The 24,187-nt window shown below is 45.1% G+C and overlaps 1 protein-coding gene across 1 annotated transcript in view; it reads left to right on the forward strand.

The window, feature by feature from the left end:
- Window positions 1-358: 358 nt before the first annotated feature.
- Window positions 359-24,187, forward strand: part of LOC147628952 (26S proteasome regulatory subunit 8 homolog A) — a 29,066-nt gene continuing 5,237 nt past the window's right edge. The window contains exons 1-7 of the mRNA XM_086812121.1: window positions 359-551; window positions 12,770-12,867; window positions 13,110-13,334; window positions 14,111-14,173; window positions 14,260-14,423; window positions 14,987-15,143; window positions 15,282-15,380. Of these exons, the coding sequence (XP_086668247.1) occupies window positions 413-551; window positions 12,770-12,867; window positions 13,110-13,334; window positions 14,111-14,173; window positions 14,260-14,423; window positions 14,987-15,143; window positions 15,282-15,380 (945 nt within the window). The 5' untranslated portion in view covers window positions 359-412. The remainder of the gene's footprint in view (window positions 552-12,769; window positions 12,868-13,109; window positions 13,335-14,110; window positions 14,174-14,259; window positions 14,424-14,986; window positions 15,144-15,281; window positions 15,381-24,187) is intronic.

The following is a 24,187-nucleotide window of genomic DNA, read 5'->3' on the forward strand; positions in this document are numbered from 1 at the left end:
ATTATCTTTAAGATCAATAGATTTACAACATACCTAAACCTTATCATCAACAACGACCCCTCAATAACAACCTCCTGGAGCGAAATGTCAAAGGACTGCAACATTTGATGCCACACCTTGATTAACATCTTCTTCGACAATTGCACGACCAATGTCTTAAGGTTTCCACTTTTCCCACATGTCCAAAGGACTGGGTGATGTTGCATTTGCGAACCGAGTAAGCAAGGGAGGAGTTCTCATATGATACGACCCTAAGGAATCATCCGTTTGGGCCTTTTACACACGCACAGAGGACGACCGCCCGCGCTGACGTTGTGTGGACGCATAATATACCGCCCTTTTCTATAAAGCGAACGTGTGTGTGGCTACTTCATCAGGCTTGAAGCTGATTTCTGCGGAGAAGAAGAAGAAGATGGGGCGTCAGGACGGAGGCGGAGATGGGCTAAAGCAGTACTACATCGCCCACATCCACGACCTCAACTTGCAGCTGCGACACAAGATGCACAACCTCAACCGCCTCGAGGCCCAGCGCAATGACTACAACGCCAGAGGTATGGCTGTCCGTTCCGCTCCTTGGCTTTCGATTTTCATTGTGATCTCTGTTTCTCTGTCTTCCTGTTTTTTCACATGTGTACGAGTGATCTCGTGTGACCCACTCCCTATAGCTCTGTTGGCTGGGATATTTTCCAGTAGAATGAGATCGAACCAATCGAGAGAATTCACACAAATGCAATCGAGACGTGTTGAAGAGACAAGTGATCCCAATTAAAAGAATTCTCACAAATGCTATGGAGGTCTTATATGAAATCTTCCTTCATGATGCAATTTTAGGTTAGGATTTAGTCGTAGGTGATCTAATCATCACTAAGATTGCCATCCATACATCTTTTAGTCACATGTTATTAAGCCTTACCATGTGCATCGTAATTATGATGAGCATAATGTATTAAGGTAACCATAGCAGAGAGACATCCAAAGTAGAGATGGGTGCTATAGCAATGTGATCACCAAGTGCAACCTTATTGTAGTTGGTGCCCAAAGAAAACTAAAATTTGGAAGAAGGGCGTGGGTAAGGCGTGGGTGCAATGGCCCTAAAGGGAGGTGTAAAAGGAGGCTTGTACCATGTTCCTCGGCCTCTCAAGCCAGATTTGCCATGAACAAAGAAAATGAGTACAAGTACCAAAACAATATTGGCAATGATGATTTTGTCGATGTAGAGCTTTCCTAGAAACTCCCCATCTCTCAGTGGAGTCAAGCAATCTCAAAACTGGTGTTCCATGTCCCCACACATCTCACTGGTGTGGGATTGCCGTCTCACAATGATGGAATGTTGAAAATGAAGAATTGGCATTGATGGTCACTCCCGGACACAAAACCAAGCAACAACGGTGTATGTTGGTGAAGTAGAGCACGTATAGGTCAATCATTGACAAGCGCTGCTCAATACCACAAACATGCCCATAAAAGTATCAGAACAGCTCCAAACAGCAATAGGCAGTCAAGAGGGCTCTCCAAAAACAGTCACCTATTACAAGGGCTTCTTGGGAATTGGTTGTACAACATAAGACATGCGGCCTGATGACGTGACGCACGTACAAGATGTTTAGCTTGGTAGCGGAATGGACAACAATCGGCACATGGAGAGAGCACCCTCACAAATGTGTAGTCAGAATTGCGATCGGGTGAGTGTAGCCCTTGTGTGAGAAAAAACGATGGAGAGCTTGTGTGCAAGAAATGATGATTTTACTTGCAAGGAGGGAAGAATGAATCGTTCATGAGTTTTTTAGTTGTCCACACCAACTCTTGCCACATGGTTGAATCATTGTACAATGTCTCAATTAAATGCTCAGTGGCACTCCGATGATCGTAAGCCATGTCGTTCATCATGACTAGTGTGCTCACCCCCCACTTATGGGGTGGCGAGCCTAAACGCCTTGGCCACCAGGGTGTCCAAACGAGATGCCTACCAGGTTGGGCCTCGGGCACTTTAATAAGTTGTCGAGTGTCCACTCAAATTTTAATGTGTGAACTTGCCAAGGTTATAAACCTTACGAAGCATTTTAATAGATTAAAATAAAGGTAGAGGATGTACTTACCACCTAAGTGTTCCAAGTCCATGAACTAGACATTCGTAGTAGACAATCACACGAAAAGAGTTCACATGAAAACAATTTCAATCATGCAAATATGTATGTATGTGCACTTTGTTATGAACAAATCTTTGGATCATGGAACATGTATAGATAGTACTAGCATTTAAAAGCACAGGTCTGGCACATTGGAAAGCCTGGGACTAGGATCCCATATACTCAGATCCACACATTGGCCACAAATGGGTGTGAAAATTGGGATCGCACGAGTGGTCGGATCCACACGCCTGGAGCCTTTTGCCTATCGAATTTCACCTTTTGATAGGTAATACTCGCACGTACATATGCTTCTTGTCAGAATATGCAGCGGAAATGATAACCAAACTTGGGTAGACAAGAGCAAGTAGACTGCAGAAAATAAACAGCACAAGAAACACAGAGAGATAGGTGTGTAAACTCTTCTCTATACACAAGATCCCGAGAAAACTGAATGAGAAAGTGGTGGGGGCAAGGGGCCTATAAATACATCCCTGGGAGGGCAGTCGGCAGCATCTGAAGTGCCCACGACTGCTGAAAATGTCCACGACTACAGAAATGCAGTCGACCAGCAGATGTATGCCCACGACTGAGTAAAAGTACAGTCGACCAGCAGTCCAGTAGCCCACGACTGATAAACATGCAGTCGGCCAGCACTGGAGTGCTCCTGGCACCCTCTGGCAACCCTCCCACCACTAGAAAAAATGGAAAAAAATAGAGAAAAATACGGGGAGTGTGGAAAAATGATAAAACACCTTATACAGGGTGCGCACACCCACAACAAAGGCCCTGGTGTATGAATATAGACAGGAGATGACTTCTAACACCCCCTCTTAGCTCATGGCTGTGAAACCAACCCAAGGGAGCTGGAGTGCCGCCTGAGCGTAGCCTGAGGTAACTACTTCGTGAAGAGGTCCACCGCATTGTCCTCCGTCGAACAATAAAGTAGCAAGATGTCACCAGCCAAGATCTTCTCACGTACAAAGTGATACTGTATCTCTATATGCTTGGTCCGGGCATGGAAAACCGGGTTCCGAGCAATAGCTATACAACTCTAGTTATCGCACTGGATGACTGTGGGCTCCCTCTGTGGAAACCCAATCTCGCCTAGCAGCCTCCGCAGCCATACAACCTCACAAGCAGCACCACAAGCAGCCCGATACTCTGCCTCTGTCGAAGAAAGGGCAATAGTTGGCTGCCTCTTGCTGCTCCAAGAAACTGCTCCTGAGCCGAGGGTAAAACTGTATCCTGAAGTAGATCTCCTCGTGTCTGGATCTCCTCCCCAATCTGAGTCACTCCAACCTTGGAGCTTGACTCCATTCCCTCCTGTGTAAGAGTCCCAGATCCTTCGTACTTTGCAGATACCGCAAGATCCGCAATCTTGTGTCCCAATGAGACTTCAATGGCGTCTGCATAAAAGAGCTCAACAGCCCCACGGAGAAGCTCAAGTCCAATCTGGTGTTCAGCAACCAGATCAATGAACCAACCAACTTCCGGTACTGCGAGGCATCAACTGGCTCACAAGGATCTGTAATGGTTAACTTTGTGTTCGGGTCCATCGCCCCTCTGGGTTTGCCAGATCTCCAATCCCAAGAAGAAGTGGAGTAAGCCTAAGTCGGTCACCTCAAACTCCTTTGACAAGGTAGCCTTCGTCACTCCAATGTGCTCCACATGACTGCCGGTGAGAATGAGATCATCCACATAAAGGATGATAAGTGTGACCATGCCGCGTTCCCGAAAGAGATACAGGTTCGGATCTGCAACCGATCTCTGAAATCCAGTCCGAATAAAGAAGGAATCAATCTTCTGATTCCAAGCCCTGGGAGCCTGCTTAAGACCATACAAGGCCTTACGTAACCTGTAAACCATCCCTTCCGATCCTGGAACAATAAAGCTGGGAGGCTGCTCAACGTACACCTCCTCCTGCAGGTCGCCATTAAGGAACGCAGATTTTACATCCATGTGAGACACGAGCCACCTCTGAGAAGAAGCAAGGGCAAGAACGGTCCGAATCGTGGTCATCCGCGCTGTCGATGCAAAGGTATCCTTGTAGTCGATGCTTGGCCGCTAAGCATAACCTTTAGCCACAATCCTGGCTTTGTGTTTGTCCACCGACCCATCAGACGCGTATTTGGTCTTAAAGACCCATTTGACACCAATGACTGACCGCTTCGACGGCCTCGGAACCAACTCCCAAGTGTTGTTCTTCTCGATGGCATCAAGTTCCACCTGCATGGCTTTCCTCCAAGTATCCTGTGAAAGGGCTTCCTTTACGAAAGTGGGCTCTTTGTCCCGCATGATACGAGACATCAAGGCATAGTTCACCTGAAGAAGCTCCGCCGTGTTGCTTTTATCTCGGACTCGATGTGATCTTCGAGGGCCGTCCTCTGTGGTCCACTCAGAGGGTAGCTCCGTGACACCTGACTCCCGAAGGGTGTCTAACAACCACCTAGGTACTCGAACAGATCGTGGAGCCTCCTGTGGTCGCGGGGGCTCAACTCCAGCTGCGGGCTCAACCTCCTGTGATGACTGAGGTGGATCAACTGGAGTGATAGACTGGGAATCATCATCAGACTCCTCTGGATCTCCAAGAAGTGGCGGCTCCTCGGCAGTGGATGCTGGAACATGCTCGTCAAAGACCACATCCCGGCTGACAACAATCTCGTTCCTCTCTGGATCATACAACCTGTATCCCTTGGAAAGAGAGTTATACCCCACAAATACCAGCTTGCGGGACTTGGAGTCAAGCTTCCCCCTCTGCTTCTACGGAACATGTACATACGCGTCACTCCCAAAGACACGGAAGTGCGAGACATCGGGTTTCCTGCCAAAATATGCCTCAAATGGAGTCATATGGGGTACTGAAGTCGTCGGAGAGTGGTTAATGGTATGGACAACCGTTGCCACAGCCTCACCCCAAAGTGGACGAGGAAGATCACGATGCTCCAGCATGGTCCTCGCCATCTCCACCACAGTCCTGTTCTTACGTTCAACAATTCCATTCTCCGAAGGCGATCCGGTATTGGCCAATCCCCTTTTGATGCCATGATCTGCACAAAATCTGAAAAATACAGTCGAGGAGAATTCACCTCCTTTGTCAGCCCTGAGAGTCTTGACCTGAAATCCAAACTCTTTCTCCACCATCACGTGCCAATCCTTGAACCGAGCAAAAGCCTGGTCCTTCTGAGAAAGAAAGTAGGCCCACGTGAATCTGGTACAATCATCAACAAGCAGCATGAAGTAGAGAGATCCTCCCAAGGATGGTATCTGCTGTGGTCCACACAAGTCAGTGTGAATCAACTCCAATGGTTTCGAAGCCCGCCTGGAAGCCTGCTTCGGAAAGGATTCCCTGTGCTGCTTACCACGTATGCAAGAACTGCAGCGTCCTTGCCTATTACCAACATCTGGCAAGCCAACCACCATCTGGTCCTGGTCGTGGAAGGTGCGCCGCAAAGCATCCACATTTAAGTGGCCAAAACGAAAGTGCCACAAATCTCCGACCTGAGAGCCTGTCAATGAGGAGAGTGTAGAGAGCTTGTAGATGCCATTCTCCACACCGCCTTCCCAAACAACTTTGCCTGTCTCACGGTCCCTTAGAGCAACTGAATGCTTCTCAAATTCCACCCGAAAGCCAGTCTTGCATACCTCATGCACTGACAGAAGATGAAAACCCAGAGCAGGGACATAAAGAACACGGGAAGCATGCTTGCCTCCCTTTCCGTCGGGAATAATCTCCATCCGGCCCTCACTATGTATTGGAATAGTGGAGTTATCGCCAATAAAGATACGACCTGACTGCCGTTTCATATCCAGAAAGAAGTCACGGGATGGAGTCATGTGCCTGGAAGCACCACTCTCGAGAATCCATTCCTGGGTATCCTTCGCGGTGAAGCCAACTGCCTCCTCGCTCGAAGATGATGAAGCATCGGAGTCCACCATCTCTAAGTGCACAAATGCCGGAGTCTTCGTAGCTGAGGTTGAGGAATCAGCACTCTTCCCTGTCCGCTTAGGGCACTTCCTCCAGTAGTGGCCTTTCTCGCCACAATCATTACAAGATCTTTCGGTGTTCAGCTTCTCTCGTTCTGGATCAGGCTTCTTCTCAGAAGACTTCTCCGGTGAAGCCTTCCCTTTGCCCTTGTTGGTATTCCGGCCTTTCGACCGTTGGCCAGTTAAGGCCTCCGAACCTCCGCCGTGAGGAGGGTTCGTGAAACGTTCCTCCTGGTCCAAGACCATTGGCACAAGCTCCTCCCAAGTAATGGTGCTGAGCCTGCCACTCGTGATCAACGAGGAATAGAAAGCAGAATACTGACCAGGCAAGTGGGAAAGCAAAGTGATGGCCATATCTTCAGATGATATCTCTTTCCCAGCTTGTAGGACTTCCTGCTGAAAGGCCTGCAGCTTGTTAATGTGTTCCCGCATCGTCGAAGACTTTGCAGGGTTCATAACCCGCATCTGCACTTCCAAGGAGATCCGTTTCATGGGTGACACCTTGTTATACAAAGAAGCCAAGTGCTCCCATATGCCTCTCGCCAGCGTCATGTGCTTCACATGATTGATCACTTGTGGTGTACAATTGAGGAAAATAAACGACTGGACCTTGGCGTTGACACGATCCCACATGTGTGCCTGGGCCTCTCGGTCCTTCCTCGTCGATAATAACTCCCCTTCCTCAGCTTCCGGCCGTGGCACCCCGATGATAATAAAATCAGCAAGGTCATATGACTCCAGAACCGACTCCATCATGACCTTCCAGATGCCGTAATTGGACCCGTCCAACCGACGATCCACTGGGAACATGGGGAGAGTCGGAATCTTCACGTGCTTCTCAGCCATCTCTAGAAAATCTGCCATCGCGGAGAGTAACTTGAAAAGGGTGGGTGGGTGGGGAAAAAAATCTGAAAACCTGCAAGTGGCTGTCCAGCACCTTGGCCCGCCTTCCTCTTGCACCTTCTCTTCCCGTTCAGCCCAAAACAGTCCACCAATCAGCAGCCTAACGCTCCCCCTCTTGCTCAGAAAAACGCCCAAGATCTGTCTAGAGCCTAGGGCTCTGATACCATGTCAGAATATGCAGCGGGAATGATAACCAAACTTGGGTAGACAAGAGCAAGTAGACTGCAGAAAATAAACAGCACAAGAAACACAGAGAGATAGGTGTGTAAACTCTTCTCTATACACAAGATCCCGAGAAAACTGAATGATAAAGTGGTGGGGGCAAGGGGCCTATAAATACATCCCTGGGAGGGCAGTCGGCCAGCATCTGAAGTGCCCACGCCTGCTGAAAATGTCCACGATTGCAGAAATGCAGTCGGCCAGCAGATGTATGCCCACGACTGAGTAAAAGTACAGTCGGCCAGCAGTCTAGTAACCCACGACTGATAAACATGCAATCGGCCAGCACTGGAGTGCTCCTGGCACCCTCTGGCAACCCTCCCACCACTAGAAAAAATGGGAAAAAATAGGGAAAAATACGGGGAGTGTGGAAAAATGATAAAACACCTTATACAGGGCGGGCACACCCACAACAGAGGCCCTAGTGTATGAATATAGACAGGAGATGACTTCTAACACTTCTATGTTCTTGTGCATCACTGGCCAAAAGAAATAGTGCTCAATCATCAAGTAGTGGGCAAGATACCTCGATGACCAGCATGGCACTCATGCATAACCTTTTGCCTCATGTTAGAAACCACTCATAGGTAGTTATCCTTCATGAGATAGCCAACTTTGATCACATATGAAGCATGTGCATGACCAGCCATCAAATCAGCCCATAAACTTTCAAAATCAGCGTCGGAGTGAACATATCTTGCATGGAAGATAGGGCCCTCTTAGCATTCATGGTGCGAAGATGGAGCATGTGCAAAGAGAAAGGAACAAGCCATGACTATGGAGAGAGAGACAGAGAGAGATTACACAACTCAAACTCCATGTTATTAGAACCACCCAAGTACATGCTTTTATAGGCATCAAGCCTTATCGTTTGACAAAAACCTAATAAGGGTTGTTCACACCGAAGAGGGGTGTTTCACCAACTAACTCCAAAATACCCAACAAAACCCCCTTCTGAGTGATGGAGGTGATGCCTAACAAACCTTCATTAGTCACAGTGATATGGACTCTAAACTGCAATCACATGATACAAAAGAACAGTGATGCCAACACCCGAACTCTCATGTAGAGCCCGATAATAAGAGCTTGACCACTAGATGACAACCTACATCAGTCTATCAAGACAATCCTCCCTTGCTCTACGTACGGGTAAAAAGGGAACGATGGAGCATTACAAAAGGAAATACACAAAATATTTAATTCATATTTTGGGGGACTACATGTAGAGAACCCATGACTCAAAACATTATAGAAATTAGAAAATTTTGGAAGTTTAAAAACTTTCCCTCGAACGTACATCGGTGAAGAGTAGTCTCTTTTGGCAACGTTTCCATGCTAGCGCCAATCCCATTTTGTATCATATGGCTTGGATTTGACATTCCCAGCTCATAGCTCTAGTCTTTGTTTTCTTTTATACCATGATGACTTTACATGGACACTATTATTATTTATATCACTTTTGGTCTCATAGATCCATTGGGTCTTTTAAAGACATTTAATATAACCCCTCTCTCTCTCTCTCTCTCTCTCTCTCTCTCTCTCTCTATACTCACTCACCATGGCTATCCTCCATCCATCATAGTCATGGCTTGATCCTTCATCCCTCTCTTTGCACATGCTCCATCTTGGTACTATGAACGCTAACATGGTATTAGAGCCACCTTAGCCACCTTTGTCCATTCTTCACATGTCCTCTATGCGTTTATCATTTGAACTGCCTCCATCATCCTTGTGCTATGCTGCGTTTTTTTCCCCATGTGAATTTGTGCAGTTTCTCAATCAATGCTGCCCTGTGTACCTCTTCATGAGACGCATGTTGCCCGCAACCATCTCTCATCATTCATGCACACTATAGGGCAGCCTGAAGAGCAGAAAATGCACCATAAAAGGGAATCATCATCATATAGCCTCTAGAGCTAACCCCTCGGTAGGAGGAGGGGGCCATCAAGGTATCAAGCATGGGGGTAGCGTGTAGAAGGCTCTGTGGATCCATTGGGTGTGGGAAGGTGGCTCTATGCCTCTCGAAGATCTCAAGCTAGGGTTGATGTTTATGGCATGATACCATCACTTCATGGACACATCGTAACACTTTTGGTCTCATAGACCCTTTGGTCTTTTGTAGACGTGAACTCTCTCTTTGTGTGTCTGTGTACGTGTGCATGCGTGCGTCTCCACACATACTAAACCTTTCTTTTCTTTTACGCTTGATTTTTTTTAAAGGGCAGCTTATGTTTAATTTTTAAACATATAAGAGTCTCGTTCAACTAAATAACCTTTGCTATAGAGCATGTCCACAACCTAGAATAGTACATCTATCAAAAAGCTATGGCATTAGTCAGAGCCCATGATTTTGATCTAATGGTTAACCATTGCATGATTTTAAACATATAAGAGTCTCCTTCAACTAAATAACATATAAGAGTCTCCTTCATCTAGGTATATCTTTATGTTGTATTAGCGGACATGCAAATTTCACATTGTGAAGTTTTCGTCCAAGTTGCAGCCAGTTAATATTGTGTAAATTCTTTCTATCTTTAGTGGTGCATATGCCCTATCAACTACCTTTTTGTTGTAATAATTATTTCTATTTGTTATGATCCTTAGTGCTAGGCTTCATTATGGCTAAGTCTACCTTGCATCTCCGGAGCTCTGATAGAAACTCACTACACAGACCTTTGTATGAATGTATGCTCTTATGTGTGTGTGTGTGCACGTGCGATGTGTGTGTGGGAGCATATATTGATACCAAGTTCTACATCCACTATTGGGCATTGATGATGTTAGTGGGGATGTTGTGGTATCTAGTCCATACTATGCATGATGGAGTTGATGGTTTATTGTCTTGTGGATGACTACCATGAGGTTATAAATTGCACTTATAAGTCTTATAAGGTGAATTTGGGCATGTTCCTAGATTCATCTAGGTATATCTCCTTCGACTAAATACCTTTGCTATAGAGCATGTCCACAACCTAGAATAGTACATCTATCAAAAAGCTATGGCATTATATTAGTCAGAGCCCATGATTTTGATCGAATGGTTAAACATTGCATGATTTTGATCCCTGTGCTATGCTACGTTTTTTTCTTCCATCTGAAACTGTGTGGTTTCTCAATCAACGCTGCCCTGTGTACCTCTTCATGAGACTCCTGCTGTCCACATAGCCCGCAGTCATCTCTCATCATTCATGCACACCATAGGCATAGTTGCAAAAAAACGCGTTTCAAACTTTAGGCTACTCGTTTGAAACGTGCAAACGTTTCAAACGTTTGAAACGCGTTTTTTTGCTGGGCCAGTTTTTTTTTATGATAGAAAACGTACGATGCAGTATCTCCTGGCATTTCAGTTTTGAAAGTGACGCTTGAAAGAGACGTTTCCAGCCTTTGAAGTCTTCCAGGTTTGCTTGCACCCCTACCTACGCACCAGTCCTTCTCCCCCGGCCCCTACGCACCGTAGGTAACAGGTTTGTACTAACCCTAAATCCTGATTTTTTCTGATTTTGGACCAAATTTCAGATTTGAAATTTGGGCATTTTTTGCCAGGTTGCCTACATTGGTGCATGCACACCTTGCCTACGCACCAAGCCTACTCCTCCGGCCCCTACGCACCCTGCTTCTCAGGTTTTTAATAACCCTAAATGCTGATTTTTTCTGATTTTGGACCAAATTTCAGATTTGAAATTTGGGCATTTCTTGCCAGGTTGCCCAAATTTCTTCATTCATTCATCATGCCTCGGGCTAAGGATGCCATGTGGAACCACGTAACTCCTGTGAGCAGATATGGGGGTTCAGGCACAGAAAGGTGGAAATGCAATTTTTGTGCCAAAGTGTCAGGTGGGTCTATTATTAGGGTAAAGGCCCATTTTACAGGAGTAAGAGGGGAAGGCATTGGCCCTTGCAGTCAAGTACCAAGAGAGGTTGTAGCGTCTCTTCAGCAATGGAAGAGAGAACATGAAGCAGCAAAGGGAATTCAGCCTATTGATGATGATGTACAGGATACAGATTCTGTAGGTGATGTGTCCAAAAGAGCTAGGACAGAGGATGATTTGCAGAGTCAAGCTACTATGACACGATCACGGGCACCGACATCAGCAGATCATGCATCTACGAGTGCTGAGGCTGAGGCTGAGGCTTCATCTTCTTACGACACAGACTCACATTCCTCAGAGGAGGATGATGCTGAGTAGTTACTAGTTACTACTAGTGACTCTTGACTCTTGACACTTGAGTCTAGAGTTGAGAGTCCAGACTCCAGACATTGGAGACCATTTGTTTTTTCAGAGTTTTTGTATTTGGTCTTTCGGTACAGACATCTGTATTTCAGATTTCAGATTTATCATTTGACACTATTCACTAGTGCTTAGTATGTTGCTTAGTATGTTGTAAGTTGTAACTTGTAACTTCAAACTGGTTATGCTATTAATAATTATATGGGTTTTTGCCATCTATGATCTAATTCCTGATTCCTGAAGACTGCCATGTATCATGTATGATGTATCATGATTCATGTTACATGTATGATCATTGTATGATGTAAATTGTAATCATGTATGATGTATTAAGAATCAGGATTCAGTATGAAATTTGAATCATGGATTCATCATTCATGATGTATCATGATTCATGTATATGAAAGTTGAATGTAGATTTTAGCATTAAACTGTACCAAACATAAATTTATGGACACCCCCCTAAAAAAAACCTGGAAAAAACACCTGAAAAAAAATTTGAAAAAAACTTTTAAAAAACTTTTGGAAATTTGTTTGAAACGTTTTTGAAACGTTTCAAACACGTTTCAAAAACGCGTTTCAAAAAACGTGTGGCAACTATGACCATAGGGCAGCCTGTTAAAGCAGAAAATGCACAATCATAGGGCAGCATCATCATGTAGCCTTTGGAACTAACCCCTTGGTAGGAGGAGGGGGCCATCAAGGATATCAAGCATGGGGGTAGCCTACAGAAGGCTCTATAGATCCATTAGGTGTCCGAAGATGGCTTTGTGCCTCTCCAAGATCTCCTCAAGCTGGGGATGATATCTGTGGCATGATACCGTCACTTCATGGACACATTGTAACTCTTTTGGTCTCATAGACCCTTTGGTCTTTTGTAGATGTGAATTCTCTCTTTGTGTGTGTGTGCGTGTGTGCATGTGTGCATGAGTGCGTCTACATGCATACTAAACCTTTCTTTTCTTTTACACTGGTTTTTTTTAAGGGCAGCTTACGTTTAATTTTTGAACATATAAGAGTCTTGTCCAACTAAATAACCTTTGCTATAGAGCATGTCCACAACCTAGAATAGTACATCTATCAAAAAGCTATGGCATTATAATAGTCAAAGCCCATGATTTTGATCTAACGGTTAACCATTGCACGATCTTATTTGGCTGTTTAGGATCAGCCTTTGTGTCATTTATGTCCTTTTTTGAGTGTTTTAGAGATTATATTCAATTGTAGTCCTGTTGAGTTGAAGGTCAGGGCCATAATTTTATAAACTATAGACTTTTGAACTGAACACAACTTTGCCTGTTTTAGTGCGAATGCTTAGAGAGGAATTGCAGCTGCTTCAAGAACCAGGTTCATATGTGGGTGAAGTGGTCAAGGTGATGGGAAAGAAGAAGGTTCTTGTGAAGGTAATCGTTTTTGAATGATTTCTCAATCTGTAAAAAATTGTGCCTTAAAGGCCCAGCAACACAGCAGTCTCGTCATTATAATAGAAACTGACTGATATTGTATGCCTTTCTTGGAAAGTTTTTTCCCATAATAGAGAAAATAATCATATATGAACAAGAGCATTGGAAGCTAGAACTCTTCATGTCCTTTGCAACCATGGGTTTCGGGTGCAAGACTTTGTTTAATGTTTGTGTCTTTGCAGATTCATCCAGAAGGGAAATATGTGGTGGATATTGACAAAGACATAGACATCACCAAGATTACTCCCTCTACTCGTGTTGCTCTTAGAAATGACAGCTATGTTTTGCACTTGATCCTGCCGAGTAAAGTTGATCCTTTGGTGAATTTAATGAAAGTTGAGAAGGTTCCAGACTCTACTTATGACATGATTGGTGGTCTGGATCAGCAGATCAAGGAGATCAAAGAGGTATTTGGCAACAAGCCCTTTAGTTTAGTTCAATATTTGTTGTTTGCTTTATTATTACACAATGTTTTCATGCATCAAATGTCAAACAGAAGTACTTATGTGTACATCTGAGTAACCATAGATTGAGCCAATCAAAAGCCAGGGTCTCAATTCTGGCGTCTCTTTCTTTCTTTCTTTTTTGTCGAAAAAGGTTACTTTTCAAGGCCCCACACAAAGCAGATGGAGTTCCTAAAATTCTTTTCATATTTTATATCATTCATGCTATCAAAATATCCTCATTATCATCCCACAACAGCCATGACTTGTTGCAAATCAGGAGTTTGTGGCCATGAGTCTTGCGAAAGTTCTTCCAAATTGAGGGTAGATCATGGAGTAGCACCCCTTACTCAGGACTCTGATTACCTGCCTTTCTCGTAGTAGACATGGCATTCGAAAAATAGCATCTTTCTGTATAGCTGGGGGACGCTATGTGGCAATTGGATCCCATCTAGCTGTGTCTCTTATCTTACAATGTGATGAATCTGGTCTCATTAGACTAGCAGCAATCTTCATAGCATGTAATGTGTGCATGTACCCTGGTTTCTGAATGATGCCATTGATGTTAATTCGTAAGAATGATCCCAACTGTATTTTTTGATTTATTGGAGTCTACTTTTGTGAACTGAGCTGCCATAATGTGGCTTTGAGGCCTACATCCATGCAAATTGCAGTTATCAAGCCTGCATGAATAGTCCAGTCTATAGATGATTTTAACTTCCATTTTTTAATATATGCAGGTTATTGAGCTGCCAATCAAGCATCCTGAGCTTTTTGAAAGCCTTGGTATTGCTCAACCAAAGGTGCATGTCATGTTTGAAAAAAACTCTTGTGAAGCTAGATTCAGACATGCCTCATGCATAATTACACTCATTGTGTACTTGTGCAGGGTGTACTGCTGTATGGACCTCCTGGCACAGGGAAAACACTGCTTGCAAGAGCTGTAGCTCACCACACCGATTGTACCTTCATTCGGGTCTCTGGTTCAGAGTTGGTGCAGAAGTATATTGGGGAGGGCTCACGGATGGTTCGAGAGCTTTTTGTGATGGCTAGGTATGTTGGTTCCTGAACACTTTTTGGATTGGCTAAAATCATTGATCTGTTAGTTGCCCTTTGTTTGGACACCACAGTCTTCAATGGCTACCACACCCTTGTTTTCTAAGCAATATAGTTCTCTGGTGTGATCACCACCACTTGGCAAGGTAGAAGTATCTAAGGATTGTGCCCACTACTCTTCTGGTGGTAGGGTGTTGTCTGAACACTAACAATTCTAGCCCTTCATGTCAGATGACCAAGCTCCATCATCCAATGGGTTCTCTCGAAATTAGGTCTTACTGTATAGAATTCTGAAATGCTCAGCTGCCCATGGGTGGAGATTGGCACCTCTCTGTCTGTTGAGTCTTGAAAGAATCACATAGCTGATGCCTTAAGTAGATAATGATGATGCTGTCAATTGCAAGCTTAAAAATAAATAAATCGTAACTCCCAGTCTTCGTGTGTTCTTTGCCTTTCCTTATATAAAGTTGGGTTACTTAAACTGCCTTAATTTTGCGTGGCACATCATTAGCAGATGCTTATTTGTCTGAGCAGCATTTTACTGTCATGGTTTTATGCAGAGAGCATGCTCCTTCAATTATTTTTATGGATGAGATTGACAGCATAGGCTCTGCCCGGATGGAGTCTGGAAATGGCAATGGTGATAGTGAAGTGCAACGGACTATGTTAGAATTATTGAATCAGTTGGATGGTTTTGAAGCATCTAACAAGATCAAGGTTTTTATTTTTGTGTTCCTGTGTGGACTCCTGATTTTACACAATGTATATGTGTACTTTTGTGGATTTCTGGTTTTTCACTATGTAAGAGGCAGGAGAGGTCAAGGTAATGTATTTTTGTTTCACAATGTTTTGCAGGTCTTAATGGCAACCAATCGTATTGATATCCTGGATCAAGCACTTCTGCGCCCTGGTCGTATTGATAGAAAGATTGAGTTTCCCAACCCCACTGAGGAAGTACGAAAGCATTTATGATTTTTGTTTGGTCTTACAGTTTGATGGACGGCTTTTGAGTTTACCAGGGGGTGTTAACGATGGTGTTCTTGTTAGCTGTCTTACAAATACTTGTGCAGTGCTCTTTATTTTTATTTTTTTGTGCTTCTCTTTCAAGGTGGTATTATTGCTTCCATTTTCTTGCTTTCTTTGCCACTTCAAATGCACAAATGCATTTGATTTGTTTTCAATGAAGTGCTACTCAAGAGTGCAGAATATTTCAGTGATTTGTTGAATGTTCTAGCTATGATAGATATGTCAAGAACATGGCATTGATGACATGCCATTGAGATTCGTTTTCGTTTTCTTTTTCTTTTTTTTTCTTTTTTTTCCCCTATTTTCAAATCTTTTCATGGGTTGCCATTTCATTCTCAAGGGATATTTTGATTCTATCCTCCTTTTGTAGTTAGTGATAAGGGAATTTGCAGGGCTCACATTCTTGGCTTGAAGAGTAACCTTTGATGTTTCTCACGAGCCATGGAGATCTTGCCTCGGTGGGTAGTGACTTTTATGTAGCAAACATTGGAGGCCTGGGGATTGTTGACCCATAAATGCAGAACTATACCCTTCTCTTTTATGTATCGGAGAAGGAGCTATGGAGGGTGAAATATCATCATCATGGTGGTGTAGAAGAGAGATGAAGCAAGGAGAGAGGAGAAGGTTTAAGCCATGGCAATGGTTGTACAAGATGAAGAGATAGAAAGTAAGTAAGAGGGAGAGAGAGATGCGAGATGTGAGATGCAAGCCAAGAGAGAGCAAGTTTGGACAACTCAAATGATATTCATTGTTATATTGTATATAGCCGAATACATGCTTTTATAGGCACCAAGGCCTTATCTTTTGACCCTTAATAGGAAGGTGTTCACACCTAGTGTGTTCACACCACTAAGGACACTTGACCAGACTCCAGACTAACTTTGAAATAGCCAACAAACCCCCCTTCGTAGTGATGGTGGAGTTGCATGCATAACTTTCGGTAGTCCCGTACTCCAATACAAGCAGACATGGACCCCGCAATTGGCTCAATGGCTCATGAACATGGCTTAGAGGCTAAAAGCATAGGTTCATAAAGCATCGCCTAGAGGTCAAGTCTTGCCCAAGGGACAAAGACCACTTACATTGACATACCAAAACAACCCCCCCTCGCCTAAACTAGGGGCAAAAAGGGAATAATGGAGAGGAGCCTTTTACAAAAAACAAGGCGATACAAAATCCAAAAGGATCTAAAAATATATACCTCGGGTGTTGGGGGACTACCAGGGCAGAGAACCCAACACATACAACTGAAAAGAAAGATTTTCAGAAGTTAACAATCCTCCCGCATGGTAAAACATTGATGATGATCTGATGTCATCTTCTTGCGACGACGTTTCTGAGATTCTGACACTTGATGGTCAAGTGTGGGACGTGTACTTGCAAGGAACAGATGCTTCGTGATGGTGCTTGCATTATTGACAATAACAATCTTTTTAGGCATGAGAGGTAGGGCAGAGGACCCAAGGGAAAGGATACGCTCCTCCATGATACTTATCTCAAAATATTAATGATATGAGCACTAAGTACTTTGTTGTCATATGCAAGAGGTATCAGAGGAGGCGGCCGAAAGGGATGCTTCCCTAAAAATGCATCTAAAAGGATGTTCTAAAGGCACAGCTCTGCAGATGGCACAGAAGATCAGGATCCCCAAAAATGCAGCCACAGATCTGACCAATGGCTAGGCAAAGGCACCAAAGAAAAAAAGTGCATAAGTGAGCAAGCCATCTGCTTTTGGAGAGGGGTAGCCCTGCTGATGGAGAGCAATTGAAGAACACAGCACTGCGCTACGGAGGCTCATAGATCACCATGGTGGGTATGTGGAGAGGCATGAACCTTGAAGGGGAGAGAGGAGATGGAACTGTCAAAATACGCAGCGGAAATGATAACCAAACTTGGGTCCACAAGAGCAAGCAGAGTGCAGAAAATAGAGAGCACAAGAGACACTGAGAGATAGGCATGTAATCTCTTCTCTATACACAAGATCCCGTACAAAACTGAATGAATAAATGGTGAGGAGCATGGGGCCTATTTATATGCCCCATGGATGCAGTCGGCCAACGCATGATGGCTCTCCACGACTGCATAAAGCAGTCGGCCAGCAGCAGATGTCTCCACGACTGAGTAAAACAGGTCGGCCAGCATAGAATATCTCCACGACTGTGTAAAACAGGTCGGCCAGCATCAGCACCTCCACGACTGCAGAATAGGCAGTCGGCCAGCCACCATGGGCTCCTGCCAATCATCTGGCATCCATCCACACCATGGAAAAATGGGGAAAAAATACGGGGAGTGATGAAAAATGATAAAACACCTATATAGGGCGGGCACACCCACAACAGAGGCCCTGGTGTCTGATTAAGACAGGAGATGACTTCTAACACCCCCTCTCAGCTCCTAGCTGTGCAATCAACAAAAGGAAGCTGGAGTGCCGCCTAAGCGTAGCCTCAGGTAGAGATTTCGTGAAGAGGTCTGCCGCATTGTTCTCCGTCGAACAATAAAGTAGCAAGATGTCACTGGCCAAGATCTTCTCACGTACAAAGTGATACTGTATCTGTATGTGCTTGGTCTTGGCATGGAAGACCGAGTTCCGAGCAATAGCTATACAACTCTGGTTATCGCACTGGATGACTGTGGGCTCCTTCTGTGGAAACCCAATCTCGCCTAGCAGCCTCCGTAGCCACACAACCTCGCAAGCAGCACCACAAGCAGCCCGGTACTCTGCCTCTTTCGAAGAGAGGGCAATAGTTGGCTGCCTCTTGCTGCTCCAAGAAACTACTCCTGAGCCGAGGGTAAAACTGTATCCTGAAGTAGATCTCCTCGTGTCTGGATCTCCTCCCCAATCTGAGTCACTCCAACCTTGGAGTCTGACTCCATCCCCTCCTGTGTAAAAGAGTCCTAGATCCTTCGTACTCTGCAGATACCGCAAGATCCGCAATCCTGCGTCCCAATGAGACTTCAATGGCGTCTGCATAAAAGAGCTCAACAACCCCACGGAGAAGCTGAAGTCCAATCTGGTGTTCAGCAACCAGATCAATGAACCAACCAACTTCCGGTACTGCGAGGCATCAACTGGCTCACAAGGATCAGTAACGGTTAACTTTGTGTTAGGGTCCATCGGCGAAGTAATAGGCTTGCAGTTCTCCATCCCAAAGGCCTCAAGCAACTCATGAACATACCGTTGCTGAGAGACGAAAAACCCCCTCTGGGTCTGCCAAATCTCCAATCCCAAAAAGAAGTGGAGTAAGCCTAAGTCGGTCATCTCAAACTCCTTTGACAAGGCAGCCTTCGTCACACCAATGTGCTCCACATGACCGCCGGTGAGAATGAGATCATCCACATAAAGGATGATAATCGTGACCATGCCGCGTTCCTGAAAGAGATACAGGTTAGGATTTGCAACCGATCTCTGAAATCTAGTCCGAATAAAGAAGGAATCAATCTTCTGATTCCAAGCCGTGGGAGCCTGCTTAAGACCATACAAGGCCTTACGTAACCTGTAAACCTTCCCTTCTGATCCTAAAACAACAAAGCCTAGAGGCTGCTCAACATACACCTCCTCCTATGGGTGACCATTAAGGAACACAGATTTTACATCCATTTGATACACGGGCCACCTCTGAGAAGAAGCAAGGGCAAGAACGGTCCGAATCGTGGACATCCGTGCTATCGGTGCACAGGTATCCTCGTAGTCGATGCCTGGCCGCTGAGCATAACCTTTAGCCACAAGTCTGGCTTTGTGTTTGTCCACCGACCCATCAAACGCATATTTGGTCTTAAAGACCCATTTGACACCAATGACTGACCGTGTCGACGGCCTCGGTACCAACTCCCATGTGTTCTTCTTCTCGATGGCATCAAGTTCCACCTGCATGGCTTTCCTCCAAGTATCTTGTGAAAGGGCTTCCTTGACGGAAGTGGGATCCTTGTCCCGCATAATACGAGACATCAGAGCATAGTTTACTTGAAGAAGCTCCGTTGTATTGCTTTTATCTCGGACTTTGTGTGATCTTTGAGGGCCGTCCTCTGTGGTCCACTCGGAGGGTAACTCCGTGACACCTGACTCCCGAAGGGTGTCCAACAACCATCTAGGTACTCGAACAGATCGTGGAGCCTCCTGTGGTCGCGGGGACTCTACTCCAGCTGCGGGCTCAACCTCCTGTACTGACTGAGGTTGATCAACTGGAATAATGGTCTGGGAATCATCATCAGACTCCTCTGGATCTCCAAGAAGTGGCGGCTCCTCGACAGTGGATACTGGAACATGCTCGTCAAAGACCACATCCCGGCTGACAACAATCTCGTTCCTATCTGGATCATACAACCTGTATCCCTTGGAAAGAGAATTATACCCCACAAATACAAGCTTGCGGGACTTGGAGTCAAGCTTCCCCCTCTGCTTCTTCGGAATATGTACATACGCGTCACTCCCAAAAACACGGAAGTGTGAGACATCAGGTTTCCTGCCAAAGTAAGTATGCCTCAAATGGAGTCATATGGGGTACTGAAGTCGTCAGAGATCGGTTGAGGGTATGGACAGCTGTTGCCACAGCCTCTCCCCGAAGTGGACGAGGAAGATCACGATGCTCCAGCATGGTCCTCGCTATCTCCACCACAGTCCTATTCTTGCGTTCTACAACTCCATTCTCCGAAGGCGATCCTGTATTGGCCAGTTCCCTTTTTATGCCATGATCTGCACAAAATCTGAGAAATACAGTCCAGGAGAATTCACCTCCTTTGTCAGTCCTGAGAGTCTTTACCTGAAATCCAGACTCTTTCTCCACCATCACGTGCCAATCCTTGAATCGTGCAAAAGCTTGGTCCTTCTGGGAAAGAAAGTAGACCCACGTGAATCTGGTACAATCATCAACAAGCAGCATAAAGTAGAGAGATCCTCCCAAAGATGGTGTCTGTTGAGGTCCACACAAGTCAGTGTGAATCAACTCCAATGGTTTCGAAGCCCGCATGGAAGCCTGCTTCAGAAAGGATTCCCTGTGCTGCTTACCACGTATGCAAGAACTGCAACGCCCTTGCCTACTGCCAACATCTGGCGAGCCAACCACCATCTGGTCTCGGAAAGCTCGCCGCAATGCATCCACATTTAAGTGGCCAAAACGAAAGTGCCACAAATCTCCGACCTGAGAACTTGTCAACGAGGAGAGTGCAGAGAGCTTGTAGATACCATTCTCCACACCGCCTTCCCAAACAACCTGGCCAGTCTCACGGTCCCGTAGAGCAACTGAATGCTTCTCAAATTCCACCCGAAAGCCAGTCTTGCATACTTCATGCACTGACAGAAGATGAAAACCTACATGAATGGGAGAAATGAATTAGGGTTTCATGTGGGAGACATACACAGAGAAGAAGGGAGAGAGAGAGAGAGAGAGTTGTGGGGATAAGCAAGTGTGTGTGTGACTCCCCTATCACACATGTATATTGCACTAGTACACATAGTGCACTTAGTACATTAAAAGTACTAAGTGTACTATGTACTATAACTTATGGGCTTGTACACACTACAAGGGTGGGCATAATGCCTTTACTCGGCGAAATGAATTAGGGTTTCATGTGTGAGACATACACAGAGAAGAAGGGAGAGAGAGAGAGAGAGAGAGAGTTGTGGGGATAAGTCAACTCACCAAGTATGTGTGTGACTCCCCTATCACACATGTATATTGCACGAGTACACAGTGTGCACTTAGTAACATTAAAAGTACTAAGTGTACTATGTACTATAACTTATGGGCTTGTACACACTACAACGGTGGGCATAATGCCTTTACCCCAACAACCTCCCACTTAAAGGCAAAGTGCCCTTAAATGAAGGAAAAGAAAAATCAGCATGTACATGATAATATACAAGGCCATATCAAGGCTGAAACTGGCCTCATCCAATGCCCATCAAGTGTCTGCAATGAGCAAACCGCTCTGGAGGCAAACTCTTTGTCAACAGATCAGCCGGGTTGTCATCCGTATGAATTTTAACAAGCTGAATTTGCTTGTTCTCTATCACCTCTCTGATGAAGTGATACTTCACATCCACATGCTTCGTCTTTGCATGAAAGACAGGGTTCTTTTGCAACTGGATGGCACTCTGATTGTCACAATGCAACAATGGAATATCCCTTGTATAACCCAAATCAACCACTAACCGAGATAGCCATAATGCCTCCTTGCAAGCCTCTGTGGCTGCAATATACTCGGCCTCTGTAGTAGATAAGGCAGTGCACTTCTGCATCCTGGATATCCATGACACAGCACCTCCTGTGAATGTAAACACATAACCGGTAGTAGACTTCCGGTTATCTGGATGACCGGCATAATCCGAATCCGTGTAACCATGCACTAATGCATCCTGTTTGCCAAAGCGAATGCACATATCCTGTGTGCCCTTCAGGTATCTCATGACACCTTTCACTGCTTCCCAATGCTTCTTGCCAGGTTTGGCCATGTATCTAGAAACCACTCCCACTGCAAATGCAATGTCCGGCCTAGTAGCAACCATGGCATACATGAGACTGCCACAAGCTGAAGCATACGGAATCTTGGCCATATCAGCCCTGTCACTATCCGACTGTGGGCTGTCCATAGCACTGAGTTTCACATATGGAGGCAAAGGAGTACTAGTCTTCTTCCCCCCATCCATATTGAACCTCTGCAAAACTTTGCCAATGTATTCCTTCTGAGACAAATATAGCACATGCTGATTTCTGTCCCGAAGTATCCGCATACCCAAAATGTGATTTGCATCACCCAAATCCTTCATATCAAAGGTTTGATGCAGCCTCTTCTTCAAGGCATCCATCTCTTTACGAGATTTCCCAGCAATCAACATATCATCAACATACAAGATGAGGATCAATAGACTGCCATCCAAAGCTTTCTTGGTGTATAAGCAGTGATCTATTTCACTTCTCCTGAAGTCCTGGGATTTCATGAATGTATCAAATTTATGATACCATTCCCTTGGTGCTTGTTTGAGCCCATAAAGACTCTTTTTCAGCTTGCATACAAGCTTCTCCTTTCCATTCATTGCATAACCCTCTGGCTGTTGCATATATATCTCCTCATGGAGATCACCGTGAAGAAAAGCAGTCTTCACATCCATCTGAATCAAGTCCAGATCATCATGAGCAACCAAAGCTAATACAGCTCTAAGTGTGGTCATTTTGACCACTGGAGAGAAGATCTCATCAAAGTCCACACCATATTCCTGCTTGAAGCCCTTAGCCACTAACCTGGCTTTGTATCTTGGCTTTGCATCAGGTGCAACTTTGAGCTTGTAAACCCACTTACATGGTAAAACCTTCTTGCCTGTAGGCAAATGCACCAACTTCCATGTTCCATTTTTGTGCAGAGAATCCATCTCTGACTTCATGGCACGCTCCCAAAGAGCCTTGTCTGCCCTCTGTAAAGCCTCCTTGTAACATGAGGGCTCCCCACAATCAGTGAGCATCAAGTAGTCAACCCCTGGAACAAACCTGTCAGGGGCTCTGGAGGGTCTTGTGGACCTCCGTACCCAATGACCATCATTTGCAGGTTGCTGTCCAGCCTGCATATCACCTATTGGTGGCTCCTGTTCCATGCCATAAGGCTGAAAAATCATGCCCGGTATCTCCTAACTGTGGGATATCCATAGGGATATCTTCTGCCATCTCTGGCTGTCCATTTGGACCATTTTCAGCACCATTTAAGGGCTGGCTTTGCTGCTGTAATGGCTGATTTACAGCCCTTGGTTGTTGTCCATGATGTCCATCATCATCAAAGACGACTCTGCCAGGCTCCTGTTGCCTTGCAGGCTCCTTATACATGCATGTTTCATCAAAAATGACATCATTGCTGCGTATAATCTTTCTATTCATGGGATCCCAAAGTCTATACCCCATTTCACCTCTGTCACCATATCCTAGGAACATGCATTTGTGAGACTTAGGATCAAGTTTGGTGCGCATTCCCTGCGTATGTGCACGTACGCAACGCAACCAAACACTCTCAAGTGCTTGTATGATGGAGGCTTCCCTGTCCATACTTCCTCTGGCACTTTCCCACCAAGCCTCGTGTTAGGTGACCTGTTTATAAGATGAACGGCTGTCATAACAGCTTCAGCCCAAAAACCATGAGGTAATGCAGCATGTGACAACATGGCATTCCAAGTCCTTTTTGGAGCGGGACTTGCTCCTTCCCCGTTCTTGGCTTTTACCCCTTTGTTGGGATCTCCCACGTGCATTCATTGCATTGGACTTTCCAACAGAGTTGTTTTTCCTGTTCATCTCCTCTTGAAGGAGAGCACCCTCAACATCTGCATATGACAGCATAGCATTCGAATTGCTAGTGGCTGTCCTGAATGTGTCCCAACTCTTTGGCAAAGTGCATAAAAGAAAGGTGGCTTTGAACTCATCGTCCATTGCCAACTTTTGATTAATGACCTGGCTGACAACACCATTAAACTCATTTAGATGGGCTGTCATAGACGCCCCTTCCTTCATTTGAAGACCTATGAGTTTCTTCAACCAATACACTTTGCTTGAGGCACTTTGCTGGGCATACAAGTCCTGCAATCTTTGCCACATTCCCCAAGCTGTCTTCTCTTCACGAATGCTGAAAAGTAAAGAGTCTGACACAGACAACATGATAGTAGAACTTGCCAGCTCATCCATATCTTCCCATTCTTCAGCAGTAAGAGAAGCGGGCTTTACACCCCTTTCTTTGATGGGCTTGTGCTGCTTCTTCTGGAGCAA

The sequence above is a fragment of the Cibotium barometz genome, chromosome 18 (assembly GCF_041138505.1).
Source record: "Cibotium barometz isolate CiBa-2024 chromosome 18, ASM4113850v1, whole genome shotgun sequence".
In the NCBI taxonomy this organism is placed as follows: domain Eukaryota; kingdom Viridiplantae; phylum Streptophyta; class Polypodiopsida; order Cyatheales; family Cibotiaceae; genus Cibotium; species Cibotium barometz.